Source organism: Haemaphysalis longicornis, unplaced genomic scaffold (genome assembly GCF_048455015.1).
Source record: "Haemaphysalis longicornis isolate Haplotype H1 unplaced genomic scaffold, Haemaphysalis longicornis Haplotype H1 scaffold_11, whole genome shotgun sequence".
Taxonomy (NCBI): Eukaryota; Metazoa; Arthropoda; class Arachnida; order Ixodida; family Ixodidae; genus Haemaphysalis; species Haemaphysalis longicornis.
In genome coordinates, this window is record NW_027526214.1 from 113,648,378 (window position 1) to 113,662,473 (window position 14,096).

The following is a 14,096-nucleotide window of genomic DNA, read 5'->3' on the forward strand; positions in this document are numbered from 1 at the left end:
AAAGGATCCACTTCGTGACGAAAGCCACGCGTGGTCCAGGAAACAGGGGGTGTGGGGAGGCGATGTGGCGAGGGGGTGTGGCGAGTCTACCCGCTAACCCGCACTAATCGACTTCAATCCATTCACCTCTTCAGTTTAAGGTTAAGCAGATTCGAGATAACATAAAAATGCTATCAAATATACTTTAAAAGTGGAAATTAGGATTCCCCATTTTTTTAAATCTCATGTTCTCTTAGAGCAGGAACCAAAAGACACAACGGCACTGTATACAAGAAAAGTTACGTTAATTTTGAGAACTGCGAGTGTTTGTGTCTCAGTGCTGTTTGTATATAACTTCCCATTCAAACTATAAGTGGAAGATATGGATGTATTGTTGATGGTGTCCCTGAAGGCCTTCACAAGCGGACAGGGATGCATGCGAATTAATAAGACATTAAAAACTTTACGCTATTTTAAACACCATGTAGAGAAACCATGAAGAATATTCCATGATATGTTGCCTCGTAATATGCGTTATAACTTAAGTTATTCTAAACGTAAAAGACAATTGGGAGAGATGGGCAGTGCCTAACGCAAACTGATAGTATATACGGACAACTTTACATTAAATTGAGGGAAATAATTAGAAGAGAACATGATGGGCCTTGGGAACTGCAGACTACGCAAAATATTTCATGGTTCTGTGTGGGGAGTGGCAAAATATCTTCAGACGCAAGGTCGGGTACCGAACTGGAAAACTAGAAATCACATTTTTGAAGCCCCGGAACCGGTTCGGAACGGTTCCTTCGATTCGTTCCGGTTCGGGTTCAGTTCCAAAATGGCGGAAAAAATACAGTTCCGGTTCAGTTCCGGTTCCGGGCAAAAATTCGGGTTCGGTTCCGGTTTTCGGTTCGGTTCCGGTTCCGGTTCGACACCCTGGTAACGAGGACTCTTTGTAGCCATGAAAGCCAGGCCTGCCGCCGCGAAATGCGAGTTTACTGGATTCCCCCGCTGCGAGGCAGGCCGATCGGCCTAGACGGCTGGCATGTCACTTCCGCTAAATGGCTGTTTTCGCAACACGCCGGCAGGCGCTTTGTTGTCTGCAAGGGCGTTGTTTTGAGTGCCTAAAACTGAATAACCACACATTGTACAGAGCTACCGGTGGCGTCGCAGTAGTTCTCATGGTACCTACTACACATTTCGAAGTCACTTAGCCAGGGTGAAATTTGAGTGCAGTTGGCCTTTAAGCGCATAGTTTGCGTGAAGCATTTCAGAATTCATTTTTCGGTTGATTTCAAGAGACAAATACACTTGTTAAATACATTACCTCTAGTATAGGTAATGTAAATCACTGCAGAATATATCCTGGGCATCAGCAAAGCCGATTTTAGACGCCTAGAAAATATCTATGATGCGTAATGCGATTTGCTGAGAAGATGTACAGTGACGCTTCGAAGACTTCCAATATGGTGTTTGTGCTGCTCATGAACGAAACTTTAATGCGTGCAGAACCATGAAAGTACCAACCACTATTTTGTCAGGCATTGCTGGAAGGTAGCAAAGCTGAAGATAAGACTTGAATGTAGCGAAGCTGTACGCAACCTTCACTACCCTCACGATGGTTTGAGTCAATGATTGCAGCCGATTTGCTTCTTCGCTGCTGCCGCGACTACCTTTACTCCAACATTGGTGCCATAAGTGTGAGCATCCTTCATTTTTTGGAAGTGATTAATCACTGGACATCTCCTTGGAGGGGCGTTTGCGCTGACCTGTCTTTCTCGTTCAGAGCAAGTTTTGCACGATAACTGCTAACGCTGGAGTTTTTTTTCTTTTGGCAAAGCTTGGCAAACCTCCCAAGTGGGTATGGCTGGCTTGCAAACGTGAGCCAATGATGCTGCCCCGTCACCGCGAGGCACGTACATGGGAGTGCTCGGGAGTTTCCTGTTTTTCTGAACTGCTGGGCGGTCGCCACAATCTAGGGAGAGCTCTATAAATGGGCATGCTTGGCTTCACCCATCTGTGCAGGAGACTCTGTGCGGGCGTCGCGAGGCGCCCACACACTGGCGTTAGGCATTTTCTTGGTATTTTTGACTGCCGGTTGGTTCCCTTCAGTCCCGCGCTCACATGGGCGCAGTCGAACAATTCATGGTATTTTCAACTGCGGACAGAAAAAATTACGATCTGCTCAGAACTTCGCATTCGTCCATACCATCTAAATATTGCTGAAATAAATTGAGCGCATTGTCATCTACGAAGCTCAGCAAAAGCCAGAGAGTCAGGTCAACACCGTCATCTCTGCGTATGCCCACAAAAGAAGTGGTCCTGTGGTAAGGCCACGCTGAGACCACTGGCAACGAGCAGGCAGAGAAAGAGTCCGCTGTTGAAGCGCTCAGAAACAGTGAGCATATGAACAGTAACCAAGGCTCCCATCAAGCCACACGTCAGGCAACGCTTTCCTGAAACGGGCCGCGGCGATTGTTTTTAACGCACAGACAACACACTAGACGTAAAAAAAACAATTAGGACGACATACAACAGAGCCACAAAGCAAATACACACAAGATCCTTCAGCGAGGTTACAGATAGGCCAGGTTCATGTTAAGCACTCGCACCGGCTCCCTGCATCCCCAAGACACTCCGAAAACCTTTATGACAGATATTTATTAAACCCACTGGGAATGTAGTTTTTTAGCGCTTTATATCTCTGAAGGGCTTTTCTGAAGATACATTGTTCAGGTTCAAGTAAGCAATTTTCAGCGAGGTTCGCCAGCATCCCCGTAATCAAAGATACAGCTTTCTTATGCAGGTCTGAAAAACAAGAGAAATGGTTGCAATAAACCAAAAAATGCATCATATTTGATTATCAGCTTTACTAACTTCGCTTTGTTGCCAATACTAATGTCAGAGATAATTTCAACTCTCTTTAAGGCGCGATGAATGCAACGTGTTTTAATCGCAAAGTGTTTATGCGTCTCGGGTTTTTATCACAAACACGAATCGCTTAGTCTGTTACGCAAAAAACAAGAAAAGTAATTTCAACCATCGCTGAAAAGGTACCTGCAGTAGACTTGGACGTTCTACGTTCATTTTTCATCCGTGTTCACTTTTTATTTCCGAAGTCCAAGGCGACCTTTCGGAGTTTTCTTCTTTCATGGCCTCAGAGAAAGAATTACGATACCGGCAATCTTCCCCATTGGCTAACTGCTAAATCAAGAAGAGCTTTCGCAAAAAGAAAGAACCTGATGTTATTGATGCAGCATGTTGTGTAGCTGGTTGTGGCGTAACGAAATGTAATGTACCAAGAAGTAGCGTTCTATGTACTGTAGCCAACTGTTGTTCCTAACTCTGTTATGGTAAATTAGACGGTTAAGACGAACCCTTATTATTTTTGGTTGTATGCCCAATACAAAATACAACCCCTTGAACCGAGTGTTTGATAATGCGACGAGGTTTGTACGGCCCCTTCCAGTTCTCCTTAACAGGAGTTTGTTGATATTTTATTTTTTTTTCTATTTTGGGCAGCTGAGGTGCTTTGTTTGAGTTTGCCTCATATTCTTCGTAAATTAATATACAATCAGGTTACGTGGCTAATTCCTGATTCTTAACTCTTTCTGTACTACGATTGAATATAGGAAGTCGATTCGGTCACTGGAATGCGAAGAGCCTGTCAAATATTTGGTTTATACATGCGTGCGGCATTTTCCATCAGACCTATCTTCGCACTTTGAAATGGGTTAGAGTCTGAAAGCTTTTGCACTATTGCCTGCACATTATCTTTATCACTTCTGTACTACGTCTACACGGAAGAAATAACAAGCAGCTCCTACGAAATGTTAGGTACGAAGGCGACAAACGCAGCGTGCCTTATTTGCACTATGTTTCGTTCGCCAGCAGCGCTGTCATTGTTGACCCTCTCACGGAGGCTCGTACCTTGATTTAGAATAGAATCCGAAAGCCACACCGCCACAGGCTCCGGGTTTTCTTGGTTAGCCGCGAATAAGTAGAAACTGGGGGTGTACCAAGCATCTTTCAATAAATACCGAGTATAAAACCAGCGAAAGCAGCGTTTCGTATTGTCACTTCGTGTCATTCGGCAAGAGGACTCGCGGGTGCTTCTGCGTTCTTCTCGCGCATTACTCCCCACCGCGAAATAGCCGCAAATTCGAACGGTGTACCGCCACGACCTTTACATTTTTTCTTGTCAATTTTGACTCCGCTTCATGGACGGAATAAAAAAAAACGGGTGTAGGCCCGTTCCGCACATGGCATTTTGTCATAGGCGGGTTCGTAATAGGCCGTTTGGTCACATTGGATCATTAGTCAAAGGCCAGTTTTTCACTTACGAAAATTCGTCACAGGGGCGGTTAACCGAAGTTCGCGGATCGCTTATATATTCTGCGCAAAGGTTGCTGAATAGAAAGTGTTTATATATTCTGCGCAAAGGTTGCTGAATAGAAAGTGTAATAATTACTTAGTTGCAACATCGTTAAATAAAAAAAATTGTTCCACACTTGAATAAATCAGCAGTGAATGACGGAGCGGGTCATGTTAGCCCGTGAGAAATCATTTATTTGTACAACTTTTTGCAATTGAAAAAGCAGTATTTCTGGAGGCTGCCCTCAAAGATGTCAACCGATTGTCGTCGCTGTAGCCGCTCATCACTTTTGAAACGTAGATTGATTGACTTTGATCGAAGTGTACGAGCACCCTGAGTTGGTGCTCGTACACAAAATATTTCCTTTGAACACTTCCGTGTTCAAAGGAAATATAAAATCAAGCACGAAAATGCCATTTCTTTTACATTGCGTATACAACTACCCTGAAGAATAAAAAAAAATGCCCAAAAGGGGGAAAGGATTTAGCTTGAATCACGGTACCATCCTTGTGCACTACGACTGGCCTTCGCTTCTAAAGAGACCGAGATGAAGGAGAAGAAAGCATGTTATGTTAGAACCATGTGATTCTCAGAACTCTTTCTCAGCAGGACGTGTTAATAAATGTTGCACTACATATTTCCGTCCTTGTGGGGGGTTCATAGACGTCCAAGTCGTCCGCTACAATGAAACTAAATGTGCGCGATCTTTGTGGTCCCTCTTCCAAGATATTTTCTTTATTGTGCTACGTCCCTGCATAATTTTCTGCCCATGGCCTGTTAACCTTGAGGTTAAAACCATTGCGGTTAGAACCATGTGACCCCACCAGTCCACGCTTACTGGCACTTTCTGCTGAAATGCCCTGGATTACGGCCACCAGAGAGGAGGAAAAGAAAAGAAAACATCCAGGGTTAATTCCCCGCGTGGTTCTCCAAATCCTTTCTCAGCATGTAGCATGCAGTATGTAGCATGTAGTGTCAAAAGTCTCGTACTATATTCATGAGTCTTTAAGTGGGGCTCAGGCGGACCCAAGTGGCCAAAACTATTTACTTTAGCTTTGCTGGTTGCAGCGATTGCTGATGCCACACGAAACTCTTTGTCGCTGGGACGAAGTCCATCCATGCCGCGGACTGCCCGCTGATCGCGACAAAATGCCTAGAAACAAATGAATAAAAGTTTTCGACCATTTGGCTGTGAATCATTACGTCTGCCCGGTAGCGCCATAAGGTCAGCTTTTCGTACTTTGGCAGGATATTTGAGGTATAGTTGTCTCTGCCCAACTGTGAGTGGCGCCGACAGCAGACGGGAATCGCAATGGCAGGCGCCGTGTGCCGAGGCCATATGTAAAGCGTCCGTGCATGAAACATGAAACAACGAGTCTAAGTGGCGTTCTCCGCACACCCTCAATACCCGGGGCGCAATGCAGAGCATTGTGGCTTGTAAACCGACCTGGTAGGCATTGTGGCAGGAAGCAAAGAGAAAAATGTGGTTGAGGAGACCACGTGTCCGGCACCCGCTATAAACGTAAGAAGCCTGCTGCGGATGTGCTACTGAGCTTTCTACCACCATGCTGTGCTACGGTAATGGGAAGCTAGGATGTATGACTACAATAGAGATTATATACTACAATGCAGAAGACACAGCTACCAAAGGGCGTTTGTTTCTCAAACTCCCGGCTCCAGCGTCGCCCTTGTTTGGAAATGCTTTGACAGCTGAAAGCAGCGAGATATCGTGCTTTACATAGATCCGAACGTACGGGGCTCTCCTACAGTTGTGAGAAACCTGCTCACGGTTTGCTCACGTGGCCTTTGCGCCTGAATACTGAAGCCTTACTCGTAAGGTTGAAAACTGGGGCCTCGCCTCAACTCACGTAGGAATGCCTCGTTTCAAAATTTTGATAAGGTCCTGATGCATATAGGTTGCTCGTTCGTAGAAACAGAATGCCTGACCACACATCTTTATATTGCTAGAGCTCTCATCACGACGTGATTCCGTCACTCTACACGTGGTGGCGAGTAAACGATCTTTAGAACAGCTGACCGAAGTGCTTTTTGCCAAAGAAATCTAGCAGCCCTATCAACAAGCCCGATTATTCATTTGTCCAATTTCTTTCGTTATGTTGGGAAACCACACAGCGCTGAAGTCGCGTACAAAACGTCCAGTATTAGCTTAGGGCATACCTTTGCATGCGCAGAAAAATTATGGGGTCATAAGTAATATCCTGTATTGAACGGATTGGGCTGAGGCTATAGGGTCAGGGCCAGGGATTCAGCCAGGCGAATAAGCAAGCGTAATGGAGGTCAACGCCGAAGCGATGACGCCTTTCAAACGGTGAATGGAAAAACTGTTAACAGTGTTCCGTGACGCTCCTTGGCCGTCTCTCGCCTTGGTACATAATTTTACTGCTCAATTCTCTACATTCACTTGAAATCAGTCAAGCAAGCATTTTTAGTTCGTGTAAATATGAGTTAGGCACGCGCGACATGCCTGTGAGTTTTCCACAGTATACTAATGCCGCTGGTCTAACGGTACGCGAATCAGATAGAAATAGCGGTCTACAGGCTGTGCAACAAAACAGAAAAATGAGACATGAACCTAATAGCTACTTCATCTCGAGTCACGCAGGAGCAAACCATTACAACAAGCTAACACGCGAAAACTATAATAGGTAGCAATACTTCCGCTGCTTGTTATGCAAAAAAGGGGCAGCTGTGAGCCTGCCTCTTTTTGCATGAGGAGGGCGGTTGTTCTGCACAAATATGTTACCAAGCTGCTGCCACTTCTTGGATAAGTGACATGTTCTCCGTGCTTTCGTAGATTTGAACGAGTAGGATAACGTCTTATTCATTTTGCGTTCCTTGGTAACTAACTACAGCACCACGTAAGAGACAGTTTTCACGTCGAGGAATTAAAGAAATGGAATTGAACTACCCGTCCATTCCAGGCTTGGGAATAGACCAAGTTTTGTCATACCGAGGAATTGAACGAAATGAAATCACCACAAGTTTTAATTCATCGGAATGGAATTTGGATGGAATGGGGATACCCATTCCGGAACACTGCTGTGCATGCGCGAGAAGTATTGGTTTGGATTCGATTGGACTAGATTGAATTGAATTGAGTTGAATTGGATTAGGTTCGAGTTTGGATTTGGATTTCGATTTGAATTGGGTTAGATTGGATTGGATGGTATCGGTTAGATTGGAATTGTATATACTGACGCACGCATGGTCACTCGTTTACATGCTCGAGTGGGCAATGCCACGGGTCATTTACGGTAAGAACAAACCCCAATGCTTCCCCCAATCGTCATGATTCACTTCGTGGAGATGCTTGAATTTTTTTTTGCGAAAAGGTCTAATAGGAGCACCGTATCCTTTCCTTTCGCAATTTCTGCACCTTGAGACAGCATCAAACCTGAAATTTAGACAGCTATCGCTTCCTTATTTTTTTTTTAATTTCTGACTTTGCCCGAGACAACGGTACTAGTGTGGCGGTCGCCAGGACAGAGGAGGTAAGAAGCATGTCCTGATAAATGATCGGCATAAAAGTGCCTACCGCCAAAATTCTATTGCCACATTGTTTAGAAGGCGAAAATCGCTTTCGAACGTGCTTCATTTTGTCTATAGCACATCTGTGCACGTTGAAATAAGTTATAATCTGAATGCTGCATCACCATGTATTCCACGTACTTTTGCTAGTTCTGGCTCCACAATGACAGGCGGAGTGGAAAGCCTTACCTATATATCGCCGCGTGATATAAACCCGCAGTTGCTGAGCCGGGGACCTTGAAGGAGCCGACCAGGTCAGTGCAAGCAGCGGGAGGCTTTTGTGGGATAGCTCGAGCACAGGGTTCCAAGCGCGAGCGCCAGAGCTCTGAATGACAATGATGAGAGACCACGCGCACGCAACCACTTCTTCATCCTCAAAGTCGCCAGTTGGTGCCAACGTTAAGAAACACGTGACAATATGTTCCGTTATGAAGCACCTCTCGCTATATACAAGGTTTTGTTTGCAATCAAATGTTTGGTTTAGAGGTACGTATCACTTTGTCTTTGTAAATATGTTTGAACCTCTGAAGAGGGTTGAACCTCTCGGAAACATTTCTCTACTCACTATTGTTAATGCCTAATTCCCGTTTTTCACACATTTCTTACTCTTTACCCACTTTCGCTGCACTTTTGAAAATAAAAATTTTCAGGGCATAAAACTTACTTCCATAGGCCGAAAAATCTTGTCAATCCCCATCGAAGGTTTAAATCCCTGCGAAAAGTAATGAAAAGTGCAGAAAATGTATTTCGGTAGCTGATGAGTTCTTCAAAATCAATAACTAAAACGAATATTTGATCTTTTGGTTATGATATTAAGAGTCAAGTTTTTCTAAATCACGCATTGTAATTTTTACATCTTCAAAGCAACATAAGGCTGCCACCAACAGAGCTCGCCCCACACAAGCAGTTATGCATGAAAGAAGCGTATAGGAAGTTGCTTTGCCGACATACCCTCTTACTGTAGATTATGCAATTGTCTGCGAAAAACCTCTTTTGTACATTTTTCGACAGCGAACATGCTTTACTCTTGCATCCACAAAAAATATCTATATAGAATGAGGAGGTTGTTTCAATAGGTAATGCCTCAAAAAAGGAAAATGCATATACCTTTTTACATTTTCTAACTAAAACTTTTTTCTTGTCTTCCACTTTACACTAAGGACAGAGCCCGCCAAGCGCTGCCCTTCAAGCCTACTGTAGCTCTGGCAAGCCTGTGATTTTGTACAGTTTTGTGTTTTGTGTAATAAAAGTATTATTGTTATTATAATGTTGTTATTAAAAAAATTCCCCCGCATTTCCCCGAGGGGGAGAATGTGAAAGTGCGAATGCACGGTTGTCGGCCCGCTTCCGGCGCTTGCGCTCGGCCCCCGCAGCCCACCGCCTCGCCGCCTTCTCTTCCATCTCTTCCATCGGGTTTGTAGTATCACGTGTACACCACGCAGTTATCAAGCCGCTATAACGCCGCTGAGTCGCCAACGCACGCCGCTGACGACGTAGTTTAAATGCGTTAAAGATATAAGGCCCGTCACTAACACTGAAATCAGCGTCGCGTCCGTGGCTTGGTCGGTAGAGCGTCGCGCTGCGGCCGCAAAGTCCTCGGATCGAAACCTGGCGCCGGATGCTGTTTCTTTTTTAAATATAGAGGAGCACTGCGGACGCCGCCGCCGGCGCCGCCGGCGGTGGATGGTTTGGGGTCGCTTATAAAGTGCATTCGCACTTAAAAAGTAAAGACGCAAATGAAAAGGGCAATGCAGGGGAAATATTAGTGTCTTAACCTGCTGAGGATGCAGATAATTCTACAAGAAATACGCATCTGCAATGATAGTAGGTAGTTTCATCTAAATTAGTTGATAATGGCAGTGCTATAAAACTGCATTTTTAGAAAATGGTAACACATTATAGGCTTCTTATTTCACAACTACGCGGCATATGCCCATTGTCTTACAGCAAAAACCTCTCTGCACGCGTATTGGGCACAAATACACACGGGCATAAAGGGCAAGCAACAAACAAAATTCACTGTGCGTAGATACCATTGTATGCTGACGACCCGGATCCGCACGTACAGGATATGCTGACGCATTTGAAGATTCTAAACAGTGTTTTTAAGTGCGAATGCACTTTATAAGCGACCCCAAACCATCCACCGCCGGCGGCGGCGGCGGCGGCGTCGGCGGCGTTGGCGTCCGCAGTGTTCCTCTATATTTAAAAAAGAAACAGCATCCGGCGCCAGGTTTCGATCCGAGGACTTTGCGGCCGCAGCGCGACGCTCTACCGACCAAGCGACGGACACGACGCTAATATCAGTGTTAGTGACGCGCCTTATATCTTTAACGCATTCAAACTACGTCGTCAGCGGCGTGGGTTGGCGACTCAGCGGCGTTATAGCGGCTTGATAACTGCGTGGTGTACACGTGATAGTACAAACCCGATGGAAGAGATGGAAGAGAAGGCGGCGAGGCGGTGGGCTGCGGGGGCCGAGCGCAAGCGCCGCAAGCGGGCCGACAACCGTGCATTCGCACTTTCACATTCTCCCCCTCGGGGAAATGCGGGGAAATTTTTTTTAGCATGGTTTCCTTCCAAGATATTGTTTCGCTGCAGTAACCTCTTCTTTCCCTGCTTAATGTAAAATGGCAAACTTCATTGACCAAGCATATTTCAATTGTTCCACGTAAAGGACACAATAAAGAATACCTTCTGGTAGTTTTCTAGAAACTTACGGCCAAGTACATTGAGGTCGCGGGCGTTCCACATTCTTTTCCTTTTCTACAGCGACCGCCGTTAGTGTGGCGCGCCGCGCAGTCACGTTTTATTCTTGCTCCAGGTTTTTTCGCAAGTTCATGCCATTCATGCTATGCGAGTGCCCTTCTTCCACTGCATTCGAGTATTTATGAAGGTTTGCTAACTTCGTCGATCCAAAAACCAACCTTCGAAAGAGTCACTAAACCAAAAGCAGGCCGCTTTACCAAGCCGTTAATTAGGCCTAGCAATCCCACTGCCTCAATACCTCCTGCTTCCTCTGGCCGTCGCTGTGGCTTGGAAGCTGCGTGCGTGCTGTCGCAACTTCGGTGGGTGGGAAAGATTGATTGATTGATTGATTGATTGATTGATTGATTGGTTGTAGGGTTTAACGCGCCGACGCAACGCAGGCGATGAGGCGCGCCGTAGTGGAGGGCCCCGGATTAATTTTGACCAACTGCGGATCTTTGTCGTGCGCCGAAATCTCGAACACACGGGCGTTTTTGTTTTTTGCCTCCATCAGAAAACCGACCTCCGATGCCGGCAATCGAACCCCCAGCCTCGTGCTCAGCAGCGCAACGCCTTAGCCACTGAGCCACCGCGGAGGGTGGTGGAAAAGATCCCCTTTTTGATTGTATCGCGTCACTGTGCATGCTGGTGGCGCACTCACTCCACCTTGACGGAAAGACGGTCACCCAGAATGCTTAACCACCGAGACCGTTTCGCTCGACAACGTCCGGAGTTGTTGGGAAAAAAAGCTTGCGAGACCTAGCGTTTAGCAGCCCTAAGATACCGCCACCATGGAAGCTGGAGTTTAGCAATCATATAACCTATCCAAGTTACGAAGAGATAGGAGCACACTGTACTGCAACAAAGCGGCTGACGGTTTCAGACGTACTGATAGAGACACTTGCAAAACTAAGATTGATTGATTGATTGATTGATTGATTGAGTGATTGTGTGGTTTAACGCGCCGACGCAACGCAGGCGATGAGGCGCGCCGTAGTGGAGGGCTCCGGATTAATTTTGTCCACCTGGGGATCTTTATCGTGCGCCGAAATCTCGTACACACGGGCGTTTTTGTTTTTCGCCTCCATCAGAAAAACCGACCTCCGGGGCCGCGAATCGAACCCCGACCTCGTGCTCAGCAGCGCAACGCCTTAGCCACTGAGCCACCACGGAGGGTGGTGGAAAAGATCCCCGTTTTGATTGTATCGCGTCACTGTGCATGCTGGTGGCGCACTCACTCCACCTTGACGGAAAGACGGTCACCCAGAATGCTTAACCACCGAGACCGTTTCGCTCGACAACGTCCGGAGTTGTTGGGAAAAAAAGCTTGCGAGACCTAGCGTTTAGCAGCCCGAAGATACCGCCACCATGGAAGCTGGAGTTTAGCAATCATATAACCTATCCAAGTTACGAAGAGATAGGAGCACACTGTACTGCAACAAAGCGGCTGACGGTTTCAGACGTACTGATAGAGACACTTGCAAAACTAAGATTGATTGATTGATTGATTGATTGATTGATTGATTGATTGAGTGATTGTGTGGTTTAACGCGCCGACGCAACGCAGGCGATGAGGCGCGCCGTAGTGGAGGGCTCCGGATTAATTTTGACCACCTGGGGATCTTTATGGTGCGCCGAAATCTCGTACACACGGGCGTTTTTGTTTTTCGCCTCCATCAGAAAACCGACCTCCGGGTCCGCGAATCGAACCCCGACCTCGTGCTCAGCAGCGCAACGCCTTAGCCACTGAGCCACCGCGGAGAGTGGTGGAAAAGATCCCCGTTTTGATTGTATCGCGTCACTGTGCATGCTGGTGGCGCACTCACTCCACCTTGACGGAAAGACGGTCACCCAGAATGCTTAACCACCGAGACCGTTTCGCTCGACAACGTCCGGAGTTGTTGGGAAAAAAAGCTTGCGAGACCTAGCGTTTAGCAGCCCGAAGATACCGCCACTATGGAAGCTGGAGTTTAGCAATCATATAACCTATCCAAGTTACGAAGAGATAGGAGCACACTGTACTGCAACAAAGCGGCTGACGGTTTCAGACGTACTGATAGAGACACTTGCAAAACTAAGATTGATTGATTGATTGATTGATTGAGTGATTGTGTGGTTTAACGCGCCGACGCAACGCAGGCGATGAGGCGCGCCGTAGTGGAGGGCTCCGGATTAATTTTGACCACCTGGGGATCTTTATGGTGCGCCGAAATCTCGTACACACGGGCGTTTTTGTTTTTTGCCTCCATCAGAAAACCGACCTCCGATGCCGGCAATCGAACCCCCGACCTCGTGCTCAGCAGCGCAACGCCTTAGCCACTGAGCCACCGCGGAGGGTGGTGGAAAAGATCCCCTTTTTGTTTGTATCGCGTCACTGTGCATGCTGGTGGCGCACTCACTCCACCTTGACGGAAAGACGGTCACCCAGAATGCTTAACAACCGAGACCGTTTCGCTCGACAACGTCCGGAGTTGTTTGGAAAAAAAGCTTGCGAGATCTAGCGTTTAGGAGCCCGAAGATACGGCCACCATGGAAGCTGGAGTTTAGCAATCATATAACCTATCCAAGTTACGAAGAGATAGGAGCACACTGTACTGCAACAAAGCGGCTGACGGTTTCAGACGTACTGATAGAGACACTTGCAAAACTAAGATTGATTGATTGATTGATTGATTGATTGATTGATTGATTGATTGATTGAGTGAGTGAGTGATTGTGGGGTTTAACGCGCCGACGCAACGCAGGCGATGAGGCGCGCCGTAGTGGAGGGCTCCGGATTAATTTTGACAACCAGGGGATCTTTATCGTGCGGCGAAATCTCGTACACACAGGCGTTTTTGTTTTTCGCCTCCATCAGAAAAGCGACCTCCGATGCCGGGAATCGAACCCCCGACCTCGTGCTCAGCAGCGCAACGCCTTAGCCACTGAGCCACCGCGGCGGGTGGTGGAAAAGATCCCCGTTTTGGTTGTATCGCGTCACTGTGCATGCTGGTGGCGCACTCACTCCACCTTGACGGAAAGACGGTCACCCAGAATGCTTAACCACCGAGACCGTTTCGCTCGACAACGTCCGGAGTTGTTGGGAAAAAAACCTTGCGAGACCTAGCGTTTAGCAGCCCGAAGATACCGCCACCATGGAAGCTGGAGTTTAGCAATCATATAACCTATCCAAGTTACGAAGAGATAGGAGCACACTGTACTGCAAGAAAGCGGCTGACGGTTTCAGACGTACTGATAGAGACACTTGCAAAACAAAGATTGATTGATTAAATGATTGATTGAGTGATTGTGTGGTTTAACGCGCCGACGCAACGCAGGCGATGAGGCGCGCCGTAGTGGAGGGCTCCGGATTAATTTTGTCCACCTGGGGATCTTTATCGTGCGCCGAAATCTCGTACACACGGGCGTTTTTGTTTTTCGCCTCCATCAGAAAAACCGACCTCCG

The 14,096-nt window shown here is 46.8% G+C and overlaps 1 protein-coding gene across 3 annotated transcripts in view; it reads right to left on the reverse strand.

Moving 5' to 3' along the window:
- Positions 1-2,640: 2,640 nt before the first annotated feature.
- LOC144160889 (uncharacterized) overlaps positions 2,641-14,096 on the reverse strand; it is a 153,694-nt gene continuing 142,238 nt past the window's right edge. The window contains exons 5-8 of one of the 3 annotated variants that reach the window (XM_077691994.1): positions 8,568-8,615; positions 8,093-8,228; positions 5,403-5,507; positions 2,641-2,787 (exon numbers count right to left, since the gene is read on the reverse strand). In XM_077691994.1, the coding sequence (XP_077548120.1) occupies positions 5,404-5,507; positions 8,093-8,228; positions 8,568-8,615 (288 nt within the window). In that variant the 3' untranslated portion in view covers positions 2,641-2,787; position 5,403. The remainder of the gene's footprint in view (positions 2,788-5,402; positions 5,508-8,092; positions 8,229-8,567; positions 8,616-14,096) is intronic. The other 2 variants (XR_013320426.1, XM_077691995.1) reach the window with 2 other exon arrangements.